General features: G+C 52.6%; 1 protein-coding gene across 4 annotated transcripts; it reads right to left on the minus strand.

Annotated features, from left to right (window-relative positions):
• Positions 1–2,498: 2,498 nt before the first annotated feature.
• On the minus strand, positions 2,499–23,187 carry Inava (innate immunity activator). 4 transcript variants are annotated; one of them, XM_013158062.3, is made up of 10 exons: positions 23,170–23,187; positions 17,060–17,208; positions 16,342–16,466; positions 15,608–15,724; positions 14,890–15,115; positions 10,360–10,413; positions 9,203–9,413; positions 8,778–8,951; positions 5,749–6,439; positions 2,499–4,286 (listed from the first exon to the last, which is right to left on the minus strand). In XM_013158062.3, the coding sequence occupies exons 2-10, from the start codon at positions 17,112–17,114 to the stop codon at positions 4,194–4,196; spliced, it is 1,746 nt and encodes a 581-aa protein (XP_013013516.1). In that variant the 5' UTR covers positions 17,115–17,208; positions 23,170–23,187; the 3' UTR covers positions 2,499–4,193. The 4 variants fall into 4 exon arrangements, with proteins under 4 accessions (XP_013013516.1, XP_003474896.2, XP_013013515.1 ...); XM_003474848.3 differs by lacking the exon at positions 23,170–23,187 and adding an exon at positions 22,965–23,140; XM_013158061.3 differs by lacking the exon at positions 23,170–23,187 and adding an exon at positions 19,104–20,523.
• Positions 23,188–24,008: the final 821 nt, after the last annotated feature.

Genomic DNA, 24,008 nt, shown 5'->3' on the forward strand with positions numbered 1-24,008 from the left:
GGCTTGGACAACAGAGTGACTTAGTGAAATCTTGTCTCAATATTTAAACAATAACAAAACAAAAGAACTGGGGATATAGCCCAGTGCAATGATCAATCCCTAATACAAACAAAAAAAAACAAAAAACAAAAAAACCAGGGTGTGGTGGCTCACACCTGTAATCCCAGCACTCGAGAGGCTGAGGCAGGAGGATTGTGTGAGTTTGAGACCAGCCTAGGCTATGAAGTGAGCTGAACTGCACAGCGAGACCCTGTCTCAAAAAGATAACAAATAAATAAATAAATAAAATTTTTTAAAAAGTCAAGTTTTTGGGCTGAAAATTCAGAATGAGTAACACTTTACTGATATGGGGAGTTCCCTCTTACTGCCTGCAGCTGATAGTAAAAGTAAGGGTTAGGGTTAAGAGTGCATTAACAAAAATCCTGGTGACATAAGTAGTTGGATGTAAAATCTGGAATTCGGGGATGGTGGGTCTGATGACAGACCTCACTAGGGGTTGCTGCCATATCAGTAGCAACTGAAGTTCTGTCTGGAAAGCTTTCACCCAGAGTCCTAACACTGTCCAGTTCCCAGCATGACTCAGGCCTCTCAGGAAGACACAGGCCAGCAGAGACCGGAGCTGTGACTGTGATGGACAGCCCCATGCTCGTCCCATGACCTCTTAAGCTAGGGCCACTTCTGAGCTGCTGCAGTGAGTCGAGGTCAGCCCTGTTCTGGGCCAATTGCTCACCCTGTAATTTTGGATTCCAAAAGTCACGGTACGTTGAATGTTTGAAAGCTACTGCCCTTGATTTTGGCCTGTGAGAACTTGGATTCATCTGCACACGTGGAGCGGGAGCCTGCAGCTTTGGAGAACAGCAGCCTGGCCTGGTAGGAAAGAGCCTTCCTGGGGATGCTGCTTCTGCCTTCGAAGGTGAAACAGCAGGAGAGTCCTGGCCAAGAAAAGAATTGACTGAGCAGTGTCAACGGCTGCCTGCTGCGTCCCGCTTTTCCCCATGGGAAGACAGGACCCTCAGAGAGGCCCCCATTCATCTGACTTGGAGTTTTCCATTCAGGTGTCTCACGGCATGGGGAATCTCAGACTCCGGCAGGCGCCATCCTCTACCTCTGCGAGTCTTAAACTAAAATTCTGTAGTCTCTTCCCAAAAACCTGTCTCCACCCACAGTTCATAATCCCACTTCTGCCCTACGGCGCGGGAGCTAAGAGCCCCCAAATCTCCACCACTCAGGCACAGCCCAGGTAATCCCGCTTGTAGACCAGGAAGAGGCTGCTGCCCACTCAGATCCCCACGCGGACATATCCAGGGGCTACTCTGCTCTCAGAGCTTTGCTGTGGGGTCCTCACTTCTGTCTCTCCCTCCTTGTAGCTGGTCGTTGCCTTATTGATGGGAGATTAGTCCTCGGACAGGTCATCTCCTGGGAAGGTTCTGATACTCCATCAGAATTTCCCTGGCCCCAAGCCACCACAATGCTCTAAAATACAGAATCAAGGATTTGGGGCTGTAGTGAGCGGTACAGTGCTTGCTTACATGTGTAAAGGCCTGGGTTCAACCCCCAATCTCCACAATCCCTAGTTAAGTCAAAAATGTCTAGGTCTGAGGTCACGATGCCCATAGGTCCGGAGACCCCAGAGCTATCTCCCGTCCCGGCCCATCAACTCCCAGCACAGAGCGCCCAGAGGCCTAAGGGAACCAGGCTCCTAAGACCCAGGGGATTTCTACAATCCGCAGCGACAAACACGCAGGCAGGGCTGGGGTCGCTCCTGCAAGCAGTCATCCACCCAGACCCTTCATGTCCGACCCTTTCTCTAGCTGTGGGCAACAGGTAGGCAGGGACCCTTTTACCTGACACACCTGGCACCTCAGAACCAGCCCACAGGCTAGCTTGTACGGGCACTGTGGCTTTAGGGGGCGCTGTGACCCCTGACTCTGAGCGCCCTCTATTAGGCAACCAGAAAAATGATCCCAGCTGAGGCTCCACCCCCACCCCAAACCAGGCGCTCTCCCGGTAGAGGGAGGGGAGCCTGAGGTGGTCTTAGGGGCGGAGTCCCGCCTCACTCCCCAGGTAAGGTCTCGGTCTTCTAGCCTTTGGGAAGGCGTTGTTTTTCATGAGCCTCCACTCCAGGTAACCAAGAGCTATGGCAACAACAGTTTAGAACAGTGGGAGCCACTCATCCGTGCCCCTCCTATCCAGGGCAGGCCGAGCGGAAGCCAGGGCAGGGAATGCCGAGCGGAAGCCAGGGCAGGGAATGCGGCAAAGCCCCGTCCTTCAGGAAACCACTTGTAGAGCCCAGCTATTCAGTGGGTGCTGCTTCCCTCTGGTGAGGGAAGCAGTCTGAGCGCCTCCTTCAGCCGTCTTGCCCATCCCGTCTGCACCTGGGGACCTAGGCAGACCAGCTGGAGAGGCCAGGCAACTTGGTTACTTTGGGCAGACACCCCGAGGGGCCGGGTGCTAACTCTGCCCAGAAGACTTAGCACAAAACACTTTTCATGCTGAGCTGGACCAATCACAAAGAAAACATTTTATTTAAGTATTTGGCACGAAGACCCATGTGCCAGCCCCACAGCTGAAGACAGGGCCACTTAGCAACTGTAGGACGAATAAGTTAAAATTAAGTACATTCAGGCCCAGGAGCTTGGGCTCCACAGAAGACACGAGGGAAGTGGGCAGCTGAACGAAAGGGAGGGTGAGGGACCTAATGGCAAACGATAGTAGGCCACGCAAACATAATGGAGAAGACAGGGCCCAAGGTGGAGACCACTGTTAGATGTGGCAAGGGCAGTGAAATGCCAGTGCCGTCCCTCAGGCTCCACTCTCCTCCCTGACTCCTGTACACTACCCTGGTTCTTCCTTCAGCCCCCTCTGCAATCAGCTATGCCACTGTGTCCCCAGGGGCAGTGTCATTCTTTTTTTTTTGTCTTTTTTGTTTTTATCAGTACCAGGGATCGAACTCATGACTGCCTGCTTGCAAGGCAGGCGCTTATGCCGCTGAGCTAAATCCCCAGCCCTGGCAGTGTCATTCTTAGAGCCTGTCACTACATCTGTTATTTATGTCCTACTCCAGGGAACTTACAGGATAGAGTTCTGCACTGGCAAAACTGGAGTGGGCATTCCCTATACCATCTGTTGCTTCTTCTTCCAGGCAAGAAACTGGGCATCTGACTGGGCAGTAAGGGGAGGCCTAGGATCCAGGAATTAAAGTGGCCTTAGAACTTCTGGAGTTGTCATCTCAGAAGCTGGGACAAATCGTTAAGTCAGCCCAGCTTCTCATCAGGACTCAGGAGGAAGCATTTCCTGGGTGTGTACAAATAAGGATGCTCAGAGCAGACATGCGGGAGCAGCAATGCTCTTCATCGTCCGCTTCCCAGCTGCCATCAGTGATGTCTTTCCAAAAGTATTTGTAAAGTGTTGTTTTTTAGGGCCATGATGAAAAGATGCCAGAGAGCAGACCACCTGGCCCTGTGATGCTTGGCAAGTTGGTCCAATGGTGAGCTGCTTCCCACCAACCAACAGCACAGACCAGACCCAGTCCAGGACCTTGAAACTATGATTTGGTGTGCCACTGGCTTGGGAGCCCAAAGGCATAAAGAGGGGGCAGTGATTGAGACGCCTAAAGGGATTTATGGGATCAGGAAAATAGTGGGGTACAGGAAGACATGACTCCACCAGGATATGCTGACCTTTAACTGCCACCTGTGTGCATCACAGAGCACATTACAAAGGGAGAAGGAGCATTTCCCTAGGCCTGTGGAACCCAGAGACCCGGGAAATCGGGGAGAAACCCATGCATGAGTGTGGGCCATGTCCAGGCTCCGCAGTGCCAGGCCTATTCTTTCTCAGACACGGAGCACAGAGGGTGTGAGGAATCCTGAGGTGGCCCTCGCTGCCACTTGTCTTGCTTAAGAAGACAGATGTGTAATTGGATAGGCAAGGCCTTGAGTCCAGACTCTGGAGATACGATGCAATCATATTATAGGGAGCTTGTGGACAAATCACAGATACAAATTCTCAGTCAGAACATCTGAAAAAAATTGTATAAAAAAGTCCAAAAAATAAGGAACGTCTCAGCTCCAGATCATCGGCCTGCGATGGAGTTGGGGGAGCCGAGACACGCACTGGAAGGGTGAGGGGCCAGCCCTGGCCCCACCGTGAAACAGTCTTCCAGCAGTGGCCAAGGCACGTAGAACACGGAGTTACACCTGGCTGATGATCTCTCCATTCTCAGGAACAAAGACTTGCACAGGGGCCCCATCGGGCGCTCTCCGAAGCACACACACAGTAGGCATCTGCCAGGGGCAGGAAGGAAGGAGAGGTAGGTGAGCAAACCAGGCAGAACTGCCAGGACAGCAAACCCAGTTACACATGGTGACCTCTTACTGACACAGACCAGCAGTAACCCCTGCTTCCCCATGAGGCTGTGCTCCCCAGGGATGATCCTCTATCCATCTGTCACTCAGCTTCCTTTGGGGTGTGACAGGCACCCTGACCTCCTCCTTCCCACCTTTCCTGGGCTCGAGTCTCATCACTCTCCCTGTCTGGCAGGTTGGTATGGGCCAGGCGTGGGCCAAGGACAGGTCCAAGCTCGCAGGAGGGGAGAGGACGTCAGCTGGAGGGTGTGGCTGGGCCCATGCCAAAGCGCTGCCCAGCCCAGGATGGCAGCTGCAGCCCAAAGAACTGGTGTATGTGTTCCCATGGGGGGGTGGGTACTGGGGGGCATGCAGCTGGGCGCTGGGAATCTGGGGTCTCAAAGCAGCAGCCTGTTGATAACTTCTGGAGCACATCCCCTGTGGGGATTCAGTACCAGGGAAGAAGAACAAAGAAAGGATTCATAGGTCCTCTCCCCACTTACAGAACGATGAAATGAGGTTCCCAGGCTGCACCCTCATAGCATCCTACGTACTACCTACTGGCCCCTGCGATTCTGGATGACAAACTGTCACTTACCTAGTACACACCAGGCACTGCTCCAAACATTTTAGCCTCTTATCCACCCTATGAAACATGTCTTTTACTACACTTGCATCTTACAGATGCAAACAGAAGCCCAGAGCAGTGAAGTAAGTAACATAGCATGTAAGCAGTACTAGGATTTGAACCTGGTCAACTAGCTCAAGGGTCTGTGCTCCTAACTGTGATGTCATCTTCGATTCAGCTTGGTGTCAGGAAGCAGCACAACAGACAGGCGAGCACAAGTGCTGATTTCCTCAAGCCTATTTCCAGACTCTACCTTCATCCTGTGCCCTCCAGTCAGTAAATTCCAGGGGATAATTTGGGAAGGACCTATGATTATGAAGAAGCTTATCTGTTTTGTGGATCATCTGTGAAGCCAGAGGGGGGTGGTAGTTATCTGTTCCGATCATTTCTACCAAGGCACAAGGTATGCACTCTTTTCAGCTAGACAAGGCAGGCAAAATTAGGAGGCGCCTCAGGGAAATCATAGGTGCCTTCCAAAAGTAAGAGGAAGTCTTTTTTTTTTCCTGGCCTGTCAGTTCTATCTGGCCACTAGACTGCTAGTCTAATACCTCTCTACTCTTGATTTTTTTTTTTTTTTTTTGAATCAGTATCTTGTTCTATAATTCAAGTTTGGGCTCAAACTCGCTGCAATCCTCCTGCCTCCGTCTCCAGAAGGCAGGGATTACAGGTGAAAGCCACCACATTCAGTTTTCTCTACTCCTGGATTTGCCAGAAAGCAGCCCTTCTTGGTCTAGCATCTCTCTTGTCCTGCCCCAGGGATCCTGCAGGGCTCACCTGCCCACGGGGTCCCAGGACTCGTCCAAAGCCCTCTCTTCCGGGGGGCAGGCTCCGCATCCGGAAAGCTCCTTGGCGGTCCAGCGAGTGTGGGCGGCCGCTCCGAAGGCGTGCGCGTTCGTGCCACGAGCGCAGCTCCTCCGAGACGGCAGCTTTGCTGAGCGCGCGGCCCGTGGGACTGTCCTTCAGCGACGGCGTCCGCACTATGCGGCTGTGCGCAGGCACCAGCCGCTGGTAGCGCAGGGGCGCGCCCTCCTCGGCGTACGCAGGGCCCAGGCCGGCGTGGCACAGCTCCCACTCGCGCGGCGGCAGGTGGCTCTCAGACACCATCACGAACCGCCCAGCCGGGAAGTACCCGGGGGGCAGCAGCAGCTTGGGGTAGTGGGGGACCAGCTCTCGGCCACAGGCCGTGGCCCAGGACCCGTGGTGGCGAGGTGGCTCGGGGGAACAGAGAGGCCGTAAGAAGGAGATGTCAGGGCTGCTGCTGCCCGGCGAGGTGGGGTGGGAGATGCTGGAGACATCGGAGCCGCTGTCTTCGGAGCAGGAGTGGCAGGCAGGGTGAGGATGAGGCAGTGGGGGCTTGCTCGCCGGGAAGCAGGAGTCTGGCACCGTGACGGTGTAGTGAGTGGGGCGGCGGCGGGGAAAGGCGCTGCGTCCTCTGCCCTCGGCGCCTGCGCGGAAGGAGTCCACCCTGCAGAGAAGGGAGGCGTGCTGAGCCAGGCTGGGGGCAGCACACACAGGTCGTGGGCAAATGAAGGAACCCCCACCCGGCCTGATATGCAGATGGAGCATATGCCCTGTGTGTGGAGCCCTCCAAGGCTGCCACATCACGACAGAGTGAAAATAATAGCTGACCTTTGGTGAGGGATTGAGTCTAGGAGCCCCATCTATACCAAAGTCCACAGATGCTCAAGTTCCTCGTAGGAAATAGTATAGTGTTGATATACAGCCTGCACACACCCTCCTATATACCCTAATCTCTGCAGGGCACTTACAATGCTTAACACAGTGTAAATGCTACATAAATAGGTATGTTGGGGGGACAACGACAAGCAGAAAAGTATCTGACAGTTTGAGGACATGGCTTGGAGGTACAGTGCTTGTCTAGTAGACACAAGGGCCTGGTTAGATTCCAGCACTAAAAAAAAGTCTAGATATAAAAAACATTTCTAGTATAGAAGTGATCTGCAAAAAATTAGGCTTTTGGTCTTCAGTTGGTTGAACTCCCAGATGTGGAGCCCAGAGATAAAAAGGGCCAACACTATGCTGTGTCCATGGCCCTATTTTCAGCCGGTTCTGCAGTCCACTGTGTTCTGTGGTCTGTCATCTGCAGCATCTATTCAGGTGGACACTGTCAGGTGTCAGACTTCAACATGAAAAGCAATCTCATGGTGGAAAGGACAGCTTCAAGCAGCCCAGGACCAGATGGGGGGATCTAACCCTGCTACACACCCAGGCATGAGGCTCATACACGTGGCCTTTTGCTAAGGTGCACAAAGGCACTGTGTGTAAAGTAACCCTGGTTGTAAACATAACAGAAAATACACTGCTTTACTTGAGTGCTGCCTGGTGGGCACCCTGGAGAGGCTCTGATGGTGCTCCAGGCCCCTTGTGTGGTATGGGTAATGCTGCCTGTCACAGCTGTCACTGAAACTATTCCCAGGGAGCAGGTGCCTCGGAAAGGAACACACAGTCAATTCTCATTATACGTAGGTTCACTGTTTTCGGATTTGCCTACTTTCCAACATCAACATACACATTAGTCACGGTCACTTGGGGACATTCCCAGAACATCAGAAAATTCAAGCTGCTCTAAGCTCACATCCCTAGCTGAGATGGAACAAGGTCAAGGTCTGCCTGCCTGTTTCAGCACTTAAGGCCAGAAACAAGGGACATTTAATGTGATTACTTAGTACACTTTAAAAAGAAAACTTTTTTACCTTTGATGCTTTTGGTGAATTTACTATTTAAGTACAGGAGGAATCTCGTGTGTATGCATGTGTGTGTGATACTGGGGATTGAACCCCGGGCCTCCTAGCCAAGCCCTCCATCTCTGAGCTACATTCCCAATCTCCTTTTTACTATATTTTATTTGGAAACAGGGTCTCACTAAATTGTCCAGACTGACCTCAAAGTTGCTACCCTCCTGCCTCAGCCTTCCAAGTACCTGGATTGTAAGGTATATGCCATAACACCAGGCCCACAAATAATTAAGCTTCCTTTAGGTTCAGTGTTACTGAAGTCACAAATGAATTAAACAAGGTGTCTTTAGACAAAAATTTACATAAAATCAAGTTGTATACATTGATCAGCTGATGAACAATGTCATGACTTAAGATTCACAGCAATCTAACACTTAAGGGCAGTGGTGCAGTATTTGCTAACTGTGTCATTGTGGCAATTTTACAGAACACAGCCACCACGAATAATGAGAGTCAACTGCTCATCACCTAAGTAAGAAATGTACTCACTGGGGGCTGGGGATTTAGCTCAGCGGCCTAAGCGCCTGCCTTGCAAGCAGGCAGTCGTGAGTTCGATCCCTGGTACCGATAAAAAATGAAAAAGACCAAAAAAAAAAAAAAAAAAAATGTACTCACTGTCAGTGACCAATAATAAAACAATTGGAAAAGTATCTCCGGCCTAAGAGAACACAGCAAGGTAGGAAACTTGAGTCAATTTATGCAAAAACACAAAATTGGAGTCTTTGAAAGAAAAGTTCTGGGGCTGGGGATTTAGCTCAGCGGCATAAGCGCCTGCCTCGCAAGCAGGTAGTCGTGAGTTCGATCCCCGGTACCAATAAAATGGAAAAAGACAAAAAAAAAATTTAAAAAAAAAAAAGAAAGAAAAGTTCTTACTTCATGAATGATGTGGGTTTTGGTTGTAGTGCTGCCATCTCTTTTTCCTTAAGAGAAGCCACAATACTAGCCATGTGTCATCCTGGGTTTCCTCCAGTTTTCTGGGACTGTCCACCCTCCCACTGTGGTGCTAGATGGTGGCTGTCCCTGCATCTCTGAGGGGGCCTCTCTTACCTCAGAGACTGTGACTGGCCCCGCCTCCCCGGCATCTCAGGGGTCGCTGGAGCACTGATGCGTCCCTGTCGCTGTCCAGGAACACTGGGGATGGGCCCCAGGTGGTACGAGGCCAGCTCCAGTGGCCACAGGCTGGAGGCACTGGGCCCGTCCTGGGGTGTGGTGGCCAGACTGCTGCAAAGGGATGGAGAGAAGTCAGCAACAGGAGCGTCTCCACTGAAGGACCCACGATGTGCAGGAGGATGAGAGCATTGTGAAAGGGGGCCTCTGCATTAGGGTGCACACTACCAGCACCCTTGAGGAGCTGTCAGTGATCACATCTTTTGTCACTCAGCTAAGGGGATACTGATCTCCACCTTTCTCCTCTTGAACCTGCCCAGGCCAGCAGGCCACACCTGCTCCCGACCCTCCCTTCCTCCCCTCACCTGGACTCGCTGCTGGGCTCGGAGGACTTCCTGGCCTTCTCATAGGGGTGGTCAAGGCTGGTCTCCTTCCACGGGCTGTTCTGGATGGGGGCACGCTCCAGGGCTCCCGGCTCAGGTCCTGCTGGTTGCAATCCCTCCAGGCTCTGAGGTGGGACAGCCCTAGAAGGTGGGGCTGGGGACTCTGGAGGAGGTTTTGGTGTCTGAGAGTCCTCTGTGGAGTAAAAGAAACCTGGTAAGGTGAGAGGCTAGGGACCCAGCCTGACAACCTCTGCAGCCAGTGCCTTGCGCTCCCTCCCATGCGTGACTTGTCCCACTGCTCCTGGCCGGTGTTCCAGCTCAGTGCTAGAATTGACTTTTCTCTGTCCCACAGTCATACTTTATACCTGCCTTCTTTGAGAAGCCTCCCCAGCTTGACTTTTCTTGGATCACATTACTGCACTGCTAGCCTTTGCTCCTAGTGCCATGTCTGCAGCCAGCCTCTGTTACCAGTTTTTCTTGTTCCTGGCATGCTCAAGTACCCTAGTTTCCTTACTAGCCTGGGAACTCCCCTGGGCAGAACTGTACCAAATTCTTGATCCATCTTCACCCTGACATCCCTAGCATTGGTACACAGAGGGGTTCTTTGGCTTCACTATGTAATCCAGGCTGGTAATGAACTCACTATGTAGCCTAGGCTGCCCTCAAACTCATGGTGACCTTCCTGCACCTGTGTCCTGAGTGCTGGGATTACAGGTGTGCACCACCACCCTGGGCGGTGGACAGATTCTCAATCCACAGACTCTCATTTCCCTCTCAGTGCTACCTTCTTTTGGAAACTGATAATGATTGTGGACAGATGGCTCAAAGACTCTGGCTGGTTCAACCTGAAATAAAGCCCCAGGGTGTAGACATAACCAGGCCTAATAGGCCCTGCTGGAGTCCACCTTTCTCTTCCTCATCAAAACAGTCAAACTTCTACAATGAGAGACAGTCAGCATGTCCCCACCCTCAACTGAGCATGTGCAGAGGAGATGACACCAAGTCTACATAAGATGCTGGGTTGACACCTCTTCCTTTATCACCTCTTCCTTTATGACACCCTCACTAACAAACTCTGCCAAAGCCCAAATTCTTGCAGTAGGAACCCAGCCTTGACTGTGGTTCCTAATCTTCCTCACCTTCCTCCAGAAGTAACCCATCAGACAGGGAGCTGTCATCTGAGGCACTGAGCTCTGGAGAAATCAAAAGACAAAGAGGAAAGGTGAGGGAATTAACCACTAGATACAAGTAACCAGCAGTAGAGAGAAACCCTAGCCCACTCCCTCTCCAAGATAGCACCATTACAGGAATTACCCACCGTGTGCTAAGTACTCTATCATGAGCTTAGACATAGAAAAAAAGCAAATCAGAAGTCAAGGGCTAGGAGACTGGAAACCTGATTTTAATTCTGGCTCTGTTATTCGCCATGCAACTTTGAATAAACTATTTCAGGGTTCTGGACCTCAATTCCCCACTTGTCTAAACAAGTTTAACAATAAAAGGAATAGGCAAAGAGCCATTTGGGAGATCCCTGGGATGAAACAAATTTTGTCAACTTTTCTGTAGTCTTCTAACATCGTAATTACAACTGAACTCAGCCTAGGAACCCCTGCACTGCCACAACAACAGTGGAAGGTGGGAGTCAAGAGCAGTGGGACTCTGGGGCCAATTTAAATAGGAGGGACCTCCAATGGGTGACAAAGCAAGTCACCTGGAGGAGGGACAGCAGCAGCTGCCTCGCAGGAAAGATTTGAGAACTGATGTGACCCAAATGGAACTCACAAAGCATTTTTAATTTGCTTAACAACAGAAGTTAGGAAAACAAATAATGGCCGATATTTCCACAATGCCAATACTGCGTTCTGTAATACTGATTCAGTAATTTATTTCTTTCTTTCTTTTTTTTTTTTTTTTTTTTTTTTGGTACTGGGGATTGAACTCACGACCTCGTGCTTGCCAGGCAGGCGCTTTTGCCCACTGAGCTCAATCCCCAGCCCTGATTCAATAATTTTCTAACACTTATTCATATAAAGTAAAGGAGTTACTATCTTCTGCATGTAACAGTTGAGGAAACTGAGTTTTAGAGGTAATGCTGTTTGGCTCAACCCACCAAAGGGTAGTAGAGTCAGAGTTCACACTCGACAGCGTGACCAGAGTCTGTGCTCTTCACCCCAGCTTTCCCTGGCTCTGCTCATAGCCAGTATCTAACACATAGGTCATTATCAGGTTCTAAGAAAAGTAAACAGTTCCGCAATTTGAAAACTTTTATAAAGGGGTTGGTAAGCCACAGCCCATGTGCCAAATGTAGTTCACCAGCTATTTTGACAAAGAACTTTTAATTGGCATACAGCTATAGATTCTTTTACCTAACACAGACTGCTTTAGCATCTAAACTGGCAGACTTGTGATAAGACCACATGATCCACAAAGCCTAACTCTACTATCTGACCTTTTAGCAAATTGGAAATATCTGCCAATCTTTGATTGACAACTAAAATGAGACAAAAACTTAACCCAGAGCAATTCTATTCAATAGGAATATGATTCAAGGAGCTGGGTCTGACATCAGAGCAGCCAGCTAGCCCTTGCTTTGGGGTTCAATGGAGGTGACACCCTCTTACTGAATTCTGGTTCCTTGCTTCTGGTCTTTAAAAAAAATAAGATTTTGGGGGGCTGGGAATTCAGTGGCACAAGGACCTGTCAAAAGTACAAGGTCATGAGTTTGAGTCTCGGTATCGAATAGTAATAATAATAATGATAATGATGTTATTTTTTGCAAATGTCAAGCTAAAAAAAAAGATGAACACCATTCGCTGTTACCCCTAACCTTCTTGTGAACAGGCAGATCTGTTTTGCGGGACAAAAGGTACAAAGCAAAAAGGGAGACCTAGAGACACAGTGAGGGGGGACCAGCAGAGCACACTGATCTGTCAGAGGCAGGTGGCTCCTGAGGGCTGTCACTTTCTCAGGCTCTGTCCCCACCCAGCCCTGGCCTCCATCCAGCATGAGTTCCTGGCCGCAACAGCAGCAGCAGGACAGCCCAGGTGGAGAGGTAATTATGAAGACAATACTTACAAACTCAAGAGTCTCAAAGCTATGCTGTCCAACATGGTAGCCACCAGTGACAGGAAACTATACTCATCAAAATGAAATCAAGATTAAAGTTCAGTTCCTCAGTCACACTAGGCACAATTCAGATGTCTAATAGCCACCTGATTCTAGTGGCTTCCATACTGGACAGCACAGACAGGGAACAATTGCTGAAATGCTAAAGGACAAGGTTGCTAAAGACTGATACTGTCAATCAGCAAACACACACTGAGCACCTGTTCCATGACTGAGGCGTGTGCTGGGGTGGCTCTCATCAGGTTCACCCACAGTAAACTGGTTCAACGCCTGACTACTTGCCACCTGCAGAGTCTGGCTAATTACTATCATCTGTCATAATTACTTTCCCAAATTAAATAATCCTTGTGGGGAGATCTAGGTCACAGGATGGGCTTTTGTTTGGGGTTTTTGTTTTATTTTTTCCTTACTTATTTTTTCCTTTTTAATTTAAAACACCTTCCAGCTACTAATTATCATTCTCTACTTCCTTCTCTCTACTTCCTTCTTTCTAGGTGAGCATAGCTTGGTAGAGAAGTCACAAAGGAAGAACTGCTTGTCTAGATCTGCCTGCTCCAGAGTTCCCAAGGCCAAGCTCGAGCGCCCAGGACCTTGTGGAGAGCGGGACTGAGTGTGGGAGCAGGCTCTCTGTCAGAGCTGGCCAAGTCAGCAGTTGTATCAGTTCTTTCCCTGCCCAGCTCGGTTTTTCCTGGTCAGAGTCCCCAGAGAAGGCTTCAGAGCCTCAGCCTCCTGCCTCCCACAGAGGGTGAAGCCAGAGCCCGAGGCGTGTCCTGGCCTGCTCTCCACTCCCAACAAGGAGCATCATGGGTCACAGTGGCAGCAGCACAGTGACATCTCACTGCCAGTCAGGCCTGGGCAGAAGCTCTAACCAACTACAGTGCTTATCAGCAGGCACTGCTGAGCAGTATGAGGCTGCAGGGGACAGAGTGGTGGAGACCAACTGGGACAGGGCCCATCTCACCACCCAGATGGCTCCTAACAAGCACGGAGCAAGTTGGCCCTTAGGGACTTTCATGCCCACGTAAGAGCTGCCAGGTCCACTCCCAGGGGAATGGAAAATGTCTTTTCTCTAAAAGGCTTGAAGGCCAGAAGCGTTTTTGGGCAGCCAGGATAGGCCAGAGCCATTCAACCAGAGAGAGGTCTGGCCACCAGGCCCTGTGACCAGCCCACTGGCTTTACTCATCAGCTGTCACATAGAAGCATTTCCTTCTTTGCTATCTATACATGGCTGGTGTCTCATCAGATATCCTATCATAAATTAGAGGGCACAGGTGAGAGCAGATGATGAGGCCATGAGGCACAGGGACCAGGCAGGACCATTAGGCTTTTACCCAAGTGTCCCACCAGGGAAGGACAGCAATGGTGCAAAAAACCTGCTGAGATGCAGCGTTAGCAGCCACTTGCTAAGCCGCGCCCAAGACCTCAGATCCAGTCTACCCTGAGGCCATTGCCCACTTGCCTACTCCCCTTTCACAGACCAGCCAGGGAGGCCTGGGAGACATGAGTAAGGCCTTGGGGGTGCAGACTGGAATGGAAACCTGCAAGTCACAACCCGACAAGCTGGATGTGGGTTGGGAGAAACAAATAACCATACCTCAGGGTTCAAACCCACCAACAGGAAGCTAACCCTGATGGGACACTCTTAAGTCATGTGTGGGCTCCTGGCACTGACAGCTCATTAGATGCCCCAAAGCCACCCAGGGAGGTCAGGGCTCAGGGACTGAGCCATAGGAATAATAAGGCAGAGAACAGATGTGGATTCCCCTCCGGACAAGTCCAAGGTACTTGTAGATACTGAAGGGATTGTGGGGCTCAACACCTGTGGGCTGGATTCCAGCCTAGACATTCTGTGAGTACCAAGAAGCGTGGCCTTGACACTCTCCGATCAGCTACTTGGAGCAATGGTTCATTCCTGCTGTATAACTCTCTGCGATGTATAACTCAAGAGTGGGGAAAGTATATTACTTCAGAGTCGCAGATCCGCCCAGATGCCCTGACCCAGATAAGCTGTCACTCTGTGGGTTTCGGATACTTTGGCTGAATAAAACCTTGGATTAAGCTCATGGTCAGCCTTCCTGTCTAGGAAGTCTTCTTCTGCCCTCCTCCCCGCAGTACTGTGGACTGAGCCCAGGGTCTTTCTCTTGTGCTAGATCCCCACCCCACCCCCTCTTTTGTTTTTATGAGACGCGGTCTTGCTGATTTGATAAATTACACTGGTTGAGCTGGAACTTGCAATCCTCCTGTCTCAGCCTCTCAGAGTGCTGGAATTACAGATGGGCACCACCACCCTGTTTTAGAAAGTCCTGAAGTTTTTGCAGGCGACGCAGGAGGGAGTGGGATGTTTTCTAAGAAGATGGGGAAGAGTGATCTCCCAGGAGGAAGCCTTGTTGGGACTGCAGAAGGTAAGATGGGGTCGAGGTGGACCCAGACAGCAGGTATCCCAGCTGTTAGAGCACTGTGCCGGGCGCTGAGGTGGCGCTGACTGCAGGCAAACGCAGCGTCACACTGTCCACCACCCCTCACGCCCAGGCCGGCAGCCTCACCTTGGCCCAGTCCCTGGACAGTGGTGGCAGGAGGGGGCTCACTGTTGCGCCGCCGTTCACCCAGGCTGCGCTGCAGCTCCCGCAGCTTCTTCTCCTCCTGCAGAGCCGCGTGCTTCCGCTGCCGGCGCATCTGCTTGCTGAGGTTCTCCTCCGCGCACAGCCGCCGCGCAGCCTCAGTGATCTGTAGCTGCAGGGCCAGCTGGCGCTCCAGGCTGCTCAAGGGGTCCTGGAGAGAGTTGGGAGTGAGTTTGGGGACAGGCAGGCTCTCAGAGGGTACTGGCCCAGGGCTCTGATTCCTGGCCCAAAGCCCAGAGAATGGAGGACAGACAGCAGTCTAGGGAGGGTGGAGTGGTAGGAGGGGCTGAGAGACAACTTATCACAGGGAGAAGCTGGCATGGGCACCCACCACTGGCCTGCCTGCCCAGCTGGGCTGGGTGGAAACGCAAGCGAGACACTTTCCCTCCTGACCCCAAAGTCATGGGAAAGAGCAGGCACCCACAGCCTAAGCTGCTCCCGCCACCTCCCTTGCGGGCTGAAAAAGAGGACAGTCCCGCAGACAAAGTAACCTGTCCAGGCAGGCAACAGGCTCTCTGGTGGGTGGCTGGAGACATTAGCTGGTCTTCTGGTCATGAGGACAAGCCCAATGCCTATCCTAGAGTGCCCAGCCCTCCAGCTCCTATGGTGGCACCCTTTTCCCTATGCCTCTGAAATGTCTCACCTCTCTGTGCAAGGCCCACTCATCCAGCTTGTAAGCTGCTCCAATCCTGCGGCGGACCCTGGGGGGCTTTTCTCCTGGTTTGAGAGGATATTCTTCTGGCAAGGTGCCTGTCAGCTCCTGTAGGGAAGCAAAGTCAAGCCAGGTGACTCCACCTGCCCAAACTGTAGTGACCACTTATATCCCATCACTGGTCCCTGCACTGCACGGATGTGCTCTTCCACAGAGGCATCTGGGACAGCAGACCACTTGTTACCTAAGCCATCCTATCACCTCTTAGTTATCTTCCAGTCCCCTTCCACTGGTACCTTCCTCTTCTCTTTCACATCATCTGATCACTTCCTCCAGAGGACTTCAGGATCCCAGTTGTAGGCATTAGAAGCCCTGGGTCTCCACGGCCCCTGCCCCTGTGCTTGGGCTTCGCCTGGGTCTAACTCACCCCTACCCAGTGCCAGGCCAAACACTACATCAGAGGACTCCAAGCCTAGCCCTGTTCTGATTTCCAGAATTCCCTTAAGAATGAGGGCACCAGGGGCTGGGGATTTAGCTCAGCGGCATAAGCACCTGCCTTGCAAGTGTGTGGTAGTGAGTTCAATCCCCGGTACCGATAAAAAAGAAAAAGACCCAAAAAAAAAAAAAAAAAAAAAAGAATGAGGGCACCACCTTCAGCCCTAATATCCTAAAATGTGGCTCCAAGTGGATACGTGTGGGGAGGGCAGGGACCACCCAGGCCTCACCGCCTCCCGAAGGCAGAGTCTCCGGAGCTCCTCTAGGCAGGCCTCCAGCCGCGCCTCCAAGGCCCGCTGCTGCTTGTGTACTGCGTGGGTCAGCTCCTTCATCGGGGAGACCGGGCTGTCAGGGCCTGCAGGAGGGCAAGGGCCACATGCTCAGAGATGCTGAGGTAGGAAAGCCTCTCTTAGACACTTACTGATCACCTTTAGTGGCATATGTATCCATACACACAGCCCCATGCCCACTCACAAATTACAGGCTAGCTGCTGTGGCCTATATTATAACCACAAAACCCAAGTCTATTGGCTGCCCAGCAGAGGCAGTGTTACAGCTCAGAGGGGAAGCTGCCCCACCTGCTGATCTAGGTGGGTGGTGGGGTGCTACTGGCACATGCTCACAGGCCTCCCCTCTCCTTTGTCAAAACAAAGGCAGACAAGACCCACCAGCTGATTTCAACTAGAGACATCAAACCTTAACGTTGGCCAGATAAGCCTTTTTGATATCTCAGTAATCACTACAGCTAAAGTTGAACAGTAGGATCTCTGTTCAGGACCAAACTCCAGCCAGACCCTCCAAGAGAGAAAGTCTGTGTGTCCCTGAGGTCCTCCGCTATCTCTCTGCTTCCCCCAGCAGAGACCTCTCTGTCCCCTCCCTCCATGAGCTTTGGAAGGCTTAGCCAGCCACCTGGGGCCTGGGGCTGGGGGATTTCCCCAAGGCACTCACCAGACTGCAGGATGATGCCGCTGTCGGTGTCGCTGACCTCATCCTTACTCTCCATGGTGGACTTCTGGCAGGAGGGGGTGCAGAGTAGGGAGGGATGGCACGGGTCCCAGGCTGGGCCAGGATACGTAGGTAGCCTGGAGTCTTCCCAGCTTTTAAGAGAAAGGAGAACAATAACCAACCAGCTCTATGGTTCCAAACAGCTCAGGAGTAGATGCTTGAGGATGGAAGGATGAGAGGAGGAGGCCCGGAAGACATTTGGGTGAGAAAGCCAGGAGGCAGGGGAAGACATCCTCCTGAACACAGCTGTCCTCAGCCCTGTCATGGCCCACTGCCTGGGCGGTTTGAGAAGTAGCTGGACACTGGGCATCAGGCCAAGGCCTTGAACTGGCGCCCCCAGGGTCCAGGTCTGCCTCTTTCTGGGGTAGGTCCTCTAGGCAGGTGTGGCCACTTGATGCTAGAAGGTGATTCCTGAGGCCACTTTCACCCACCAGGCCTGGTCAGGGTCTTAGCTGGCCAGGGCCTGGCAGCTGCTGGCTGGAACAGGGGTGGGAAGGCAGGCGGAGCCCAGGAGGCAGTCTGGAAGGAGAGGCCAGCCACCTCCTCACTGAGTCAGCCGTTGAGCAAGAGTCCAAAAGTCCTTCCGAGTTTCTGTCTGGAGCTTATCCTGCTGCCCCTTCTGAGTACAGGGCCACACTGAGGGGGCGGAATTCCCCCAGACCCTCACCAGCAGCCAGCAGGACAGAAGAGTAAGCCTTGGGAGAGCTGGCCCCAAAGCGAGGTAGCTAGCGGAGACCACAGTCAGCGTGTCCCCAGCATGCTATACCTCTGCTAAAAGGGAAGGAGTGATGGCTTTTATAGACCTGTGTAAACAGCAGAGCTTATCAAGGTACCAGGGGCAGCAGCAGTTTAAAACCTTAGGCCTAAAGACAGTATGTATCTTGCACTTCACAATTTCAATTTCCAAGGAAGTCCAAAGAGTACATAATAGAATTTTTTTTTTTAAGTTTATAGGAAATCTTTACAAACATGCCAGAGGACCAGTGGCCATATACTCCAGGAACCTGGGAATCCAGGGTGACTTCTTTTTAGCTTTGCACTGTTCACCTGTCCCAGACCCTTACCCGTAACCCAGGCCATGCTGACATCCTCCCCATTAAGCAGGAGAGTCCAACCAGACCTAGGAAGCAGAATGGACTCTCACCTGGCACCCTTGGCCTTTCAGCTTTGGACAAAGGGAAGAGGTAATATCAGAAGGGAAGCCATTAACGAGTCACATTTGCCAATTAATTATTAACCACTAAGGAGTTCCCTTGAAATTTCCGACAACTCCGTCCAACTTCCGGAAACTAGTCCTCCTGCAACTTCCCCCTCCCCAGCTTGGCCCAGTCCCTCACTGCCAGGGTCAAGGGGGAGGCCTTGACATTCACTGTGCTCCTGATATGATGCCAAAACCTGCTGCTCTAAGTAAGGCTCAGGTGTTTTACCACCCATGTTACCTGGGGAAAATCACTTGTCCTGGCTGTGCCACCTTTCAATGTACACAAAGATGCAAGGGAGCTTTAGGTGTCTAAAGCATGGCTGTACGTAAAGACAGTTCAGGAAACATCTCTGCCCCCTAGAATTTTCCCCCTCTCCCAGTCCCCAGCCACAATGGGCCAGCCCCAGTAGTGAGCCCTAAGAAGCAGTCCACCATGCAGAAGGAACAGTGCCCCCAGGAAAAGGCACTGTCACAGAGCCAGGAGGGGAAACACTAGGACACTTTCTCTTAGGCAGCTATCAGAGATTCTCTCCCATCACAAATGAACCTCCAAAGCCAGGCTTTGGGCCTCTTCGCTCCAGCTCACCTCTGCTGGCCCTTTCTCCAGCGGAGATTCAGGCCCAGCTCTAGGGACAGACTCCCTGCTAGAACCCACCAGCCCCTGTTATCCCTGAACCCCAGATCAGAGCTGATCAGGGGTGGGAAGTGGTCACAGCCCAGCTCCCTCCACCTGCAGGACAGCGGGAAGCCCCCGCTCAGCCACGCCCCGCCCCGCCCCACCCTTACCTGCTTCAGGGTGTTAGTCCGGGAGTCCTAGAAAGACCCTCCAAGCCCCTGCTCCAGGTCAAGAAGGCTAGGGGCCTTGCATGTCGCCTCTAGGCCTCTGGGACCACTGGCCTGCCACCTGTGCTCTCACTCTGGCCGGGCTCCTGCTCCTGTTCCCGCTCCCGCAAGCTGCTGGCTGCCCCTCTGGCCGTCCCTCTGGTCCCTCCCAGGCTGCTGGGCCAGGGGAACCAGGTTACTTGTTATGACTTGAGTCAGAGGGGAGGAGCAGGTGAGCAAGCCCTTCCCTGAACTGCTGATTGCTGCCGGCAGGCAGCTCCTGGGCCTCTGCACTTCCGGGGCGAGTGGGGAGCAGGGAAAGGGGCTCCCCATGGAGAAATCTCTGCCAACAACAAGAGGCATACCTTGCAGGGACCCGAGTGCAATGGTCAGGGCTGTGGGATGTCACATTGTCCTCTGTCCCTGCTGCGTTCTGCCGGCCTTCCTTGCACCCACCCCATTTCCCTTTCTGGAAACCTAGGAACAAGTCCCCATAACAGGCAAAAGGTCCACTCTGCATGAGGTTAACAATGGGAAATCACAAACTCCATGCAGGTCACTGCTCTTTCTCATACACTGAAATGGAGCTCTGGACCAAGTTTTGTGTCTTCTGCATCAGGATTTAAAAACCTCACAGTGGAAGGTGGGAGGGGCACACCTGCAGTCCCAGCTACTCGGGAGGCTGAGGAAGGAGGATCACTTGAACCCAGGAATTAAGAGGTCAGTCCCCCTTCTTATAACAAAAAAGAAAAGAAAAAAAACACACACAGAAAAGAAGGGAAAACGTGCTGGAAGATTCCATGTGGCCCTGGGTTTAACCTCCAGCACAAAACAAAACAACCAAACCCCTCCAGTTGGAATTATACATACACAGGTCCTAGGGTACTGCAATGGGAGGACCAGGCCATTCACTCTTTTTCCTCCTCCCTTTTTCCTTATTTGTGGGGATGAACCCAGGGCCACAGCTAAGCCAGCGCTCAACTACTGCACTATACCCCGCCTGGAGCTTTCTCTTTGTATCCCACACACTTACTCACCGCAGGAGCATCAGGACCATCACTTCCTGGTTCATAACGTAACCCCACCTCCCAGCAGCACAACCCCTGGAGCACTGACCTGAACCCCAGTCCTGTCTCTTACTCTGTAGAAAGGTCACTGTGTGATTCAAAGGCCACAAGCCACTCCCCAAATGCAAGGGACCAGAGACCTAAATGGAATTTGTTTCTTACATGGGCTTCCAGGTCTCCCACCTCACTGATCCTCAAATGGAAAACTGTTTGGGGTCCAACTCATTTAATAGGGGGAAACCGAGCTCAGGATGCCTGTGGCCAGTCCTAGCCGACCAAAGAGGGGGCCGCACCCCCTCCCCTTCAAGTCTTGATCTCACTCTTCCCATCCCCCAGGTATTAAGCCCTCCCACCATACCTCCCAGCTCCGCAATTCAATTAAGATTGCGGCCCCCTCCCAGGCCCGGAAGATCCCTGTCCTTCACTCCCCATCCCCCAGTTCAAGTATGGTGAGGAATTCTGCTCTCATCTAGCATCTCCGGCAGAGCTGAGCTGTCACTGAGGGCCACTTCCCCTTTGCTGGCATGCAGACCCTGCACACCTTCACATTCCGGTCCACACCCTTTTCCAAACAATGCTAGCCCACCACCTCCTCCTTTCTCCCATCTGAGGCTAAGGGGCCCTCACAAGGGGCAGACTCTGCCCAAGGTGGGGAGCAAGCTCTCTGGGCCTCCCAAAGAACTCACAGCCCTTCTTTTGCCTGGTTCTCCACACTACAGCAGTCCCTCCTAGCCCTACAGGTCTTCACTGTTGTCCATTGTCAGTCAGAGAGGGGTTAACTCTAGGCAAATGCTGGTCTTGCCCAGTTTTTAGCTCCAAGTGTGGAGGGCAGAGGGATTGTCTCGAATCAGCTGATCACTCACATGTTTAAATACATAAAATAAAATGAGCAGTATCACCAGAAGAACCAATTATATTGCAACACAGGTCCCAAACCAGAACTGCTAATACTTCCTTATTACCATTAAATAGGATCCAGCAGTAGATAAGTGTTTACAAGTGATGACTGCAAGCAATGTTTCCAGATAGCTGCAACAACTATAATAGGATATGAAAGTGAATTTTATCAATGGCGTCACAGGTGCTACCAACACTCCAATGTTTTGCTGCTAATTCAAAGTGATGCTACGTTTTTGTTACATACTGTAAAAAGATAAAGATGCAAAGTTCCACTCCTATCTAAGCTTACAAACCCTCTGAATTCTATCCACAAAGGCCTGCAAACTTCTGCCCTCAGGTAATGCACTACCTGGGTCAAAGTGAAATTAGCTAAGGGGAAAAGTGAAATCAGCTAAGGTCTGGAAACACAAGGGCATGAATTCCTTGATTTAACTTATCTTCTGGAAGAAGCCTGCCAGCCTTTCACTAATGTCTAGTTAGGAAAAATTGGCTTTTCAAGAATCGACGTGAGCGGGGCTGGGGATTTAGCTCAGCGGCATAAGCACCTGACTTGCAAGCAGGCGGTCGTGAGTTCGATCCCCGGTACCGATAAAAATGAAAAAGACAAAAAAAAAAAAAAAAAAGAATGGACGTGAGCAGAAGAGGCCAGGTTCTCTTGTCAGTGACGCCAGAAACCCCAAGTCCCCGGCACAGAACCCAACTCCACCTAAACAGAAGTTGTGCAGTCCAGGAAGGAGCACACCATCCCAGACCTAGCAACTTCCTGTCCCTTTCATAACCCAATACACCACCAGCACCAACTGAGCACCAGCACCAACTGAGCACGATAGCAGATTTGAGTTCCGGAGAATCCCAGAGAGGGCTCCGTGGATCTAGCTGATTACACGGCATCTAACTCAAAAGGCCAAGGGAGATGTGGGTTAGAGGCCACCCTGGAAGTGATGCTCCAACTCCAACCCTCAGAGCACCCTCAGCAAGGCCACCAGCAGGTGAGGAAGTGGGGTTTCCTTGCAGAGCTCTGACAGGGACTGGAATGTGATCTTGGGCAACCAGAGTTTTCCCCCAAGAAGAGGAAAAATGCCCTCTTTAGGGCTCTCTTGTCCTAAGGGAAAGTCCCGAATCAGAAGGCTCCTCCACAGCTCTGTAGCCAGCCATTCTTTAAGTTTCTTCAAAGTTTTTTCTTTTATGTTTATCCAAACTTCTTGCAGCCAGGCACCTCACACTATCATCTCCGTGACCTCAACCTTGCCCAGCAAAGCACCGTCACCGACAGGCCTACAATTCTCCCTAATGAATGAATAACCACTAACAGCCACCAGGACTAACTGGGAAGAGAAGGGAGGCAAATTGCCCGGGACCCTCCAGGCAAGAGGGATGGGAGATCTTCCCTTAACTGTTTTCTTTCTCCTCTCTGCTCCCTGCACATTGGGAAAGGTGTTCACTTCCCCCGGGCGACGGTGGTGTGGGCTGGGACAGGGGAACTCCTGGTTAGCCTGGAATGCGCCCTGAAATCAGACCTCTAGGCTCTCTCCATAAAAAGCCCCTTTGTCCCGTCCACCCTGCCCCCTCCCCCACCGCGCCCTGCAGTTCCAGGCCGGCCTGAGACTTTGCTCCTTTTGTTTGGCTGCTCCCTGCCTTTCCGGAACCTGGCCAGGAGCTCCAGAGGCTTGGGGAAGGTCGGAGGAGAAAGGCTGAGGAGCTGAAAACGTACGCGTAGGATAGGAATTCAGCATTCCTACCCCCTTGTAAAAGTACCCCAATTTCTGTAAGAGCCCGGTCCGCTGGGGATGCAGAGCGCGGGCTCAGGGGCTTGATCCCCCTAGTTCGGCCGCACCGGCCCCCGAAGTTCCCTCCTTACCTGTCCCGCCGAGCTCCGGCGCCTCCCGCCTGTGCCCGCGCCCCCCGCGCGCGCCGGGCAGCGTCAGGACCTGTGGGTCCGGGCCATCTTCCCGCGCCCCGCGTCTGCCCCCCGCCTTCCCTCCCCGGAGGTATTTCATTTAACTTCGGCATTTGTAGCATCCCAAATGTTAAAGATCCCAAGACATCTGTCCCCTGGTGCATACCAAGGCGCGAGGAAAAGAGGGGAAGATGTGAGGGGGGCTGCGAGATTCCGGCCCGGGGCGGGGGCGGGGCCGCACGCCGGGGAGGGCAGGCGCCGCCGGGGGTGGGGGGCCTGTGGGAGCCGCGACTCCAGGGGCGCCACGGTCCCCTCGCCCCGCCTCGGGACGCCCGCCTGGCGGGGAACCCCCGGCGCTGCCAGTTTCCGCGGCCCGGCGGGAGGAGGCTCCGCGCAGGGACCGAGGGCCGCCTTCACCCGCGCGCTCTGGCCTGGCTGGGGGCAGTTTTCGTTCCTGGAGCCCCTGGGGAGGAAGAATGGAAGGGGGCGACGCGGGGGTGAGGGGCGCCTCTCTGCTCCCTCTCGCGCCCTGCAGCCCAGTGCAGCAGGCTTCTGGGCTGCGGAGACTCCGGTGGAACCGGCCTCGCCTCCCCTGCTGCGGCCCAGCCGGCTCCCGCTGGGGACCCGGACAGCCCAGAAGGAAGGGCCACGCTCCCGGAGAGCGCCTCCTGCTGCTCACCGTGGGGCCGGCTGCTCCGCCGTCCGCTCACTCGCACTGCCCCGTGTTCTTTCGCCCAGGTAACATTTCATCGAGCACCCACTGGTGTCCAGCGCCGTGGATCCAAGTTTAAGTTTCTTCACTAGAGCGTTTGTCCATCTGATCCAGGAACAATAGCAGCAGTGAAGCAGAGTCAGGAGAGGAGAGGCCGCCCCTGCCTGAGGATGCCCAAGGCCTGACCTGAGCAGTGATGCCAGAGGAGCCTAGGAGACCCAGGACCGCAACGGGCTGATGGACAGAAGCGCAAGAGGGAAGGGGCACAGCAGGTCCTACCAGCTGCTCAGAAC

The sequence above is a fragment of the Cavia porcellus genome, unplaced genomic scaffold (genome assembly GCF_034190915.1).
Source record: "Cavia porcellus strain 051 isolate PalLab524CR breed Dunkin Hartley unplaced genomic scaffold, mCavPor4.1 scaffold_29, whole genome shotgun sequence".
Taxonomy (NCBI): Eukaryota; Metazoa; Chordata; class Mammalia; order Rodentia; family Caviidae; genus Cavia; species Cavia porcellus.

Bases quoted from the DNA above. Each gene is read 5' to 3' on its own strand.
- Inava (XM_003474848.3), bottom strand. From the start codon at position 23,125: ATGCTACAAATGCCGAAGTTAAATGAAATACCTCCGGGGAGGGAAGGC. The intron at 17,209-22,964 runs GTAAGGAGGGAA...TTCTCTTAAAAG, and splicing joins GCCGGAGCTCGGCGGGACAG to CTGGGAAGACTCCAGGCTAC. The intron at 15,116-15,607 runs GTGAGACATTTC...AACTCTCTCCAG, and splicing joins AGTGGGCCTTGCACAGAGAG to GACCCCTTGAGCAGCCTGGA.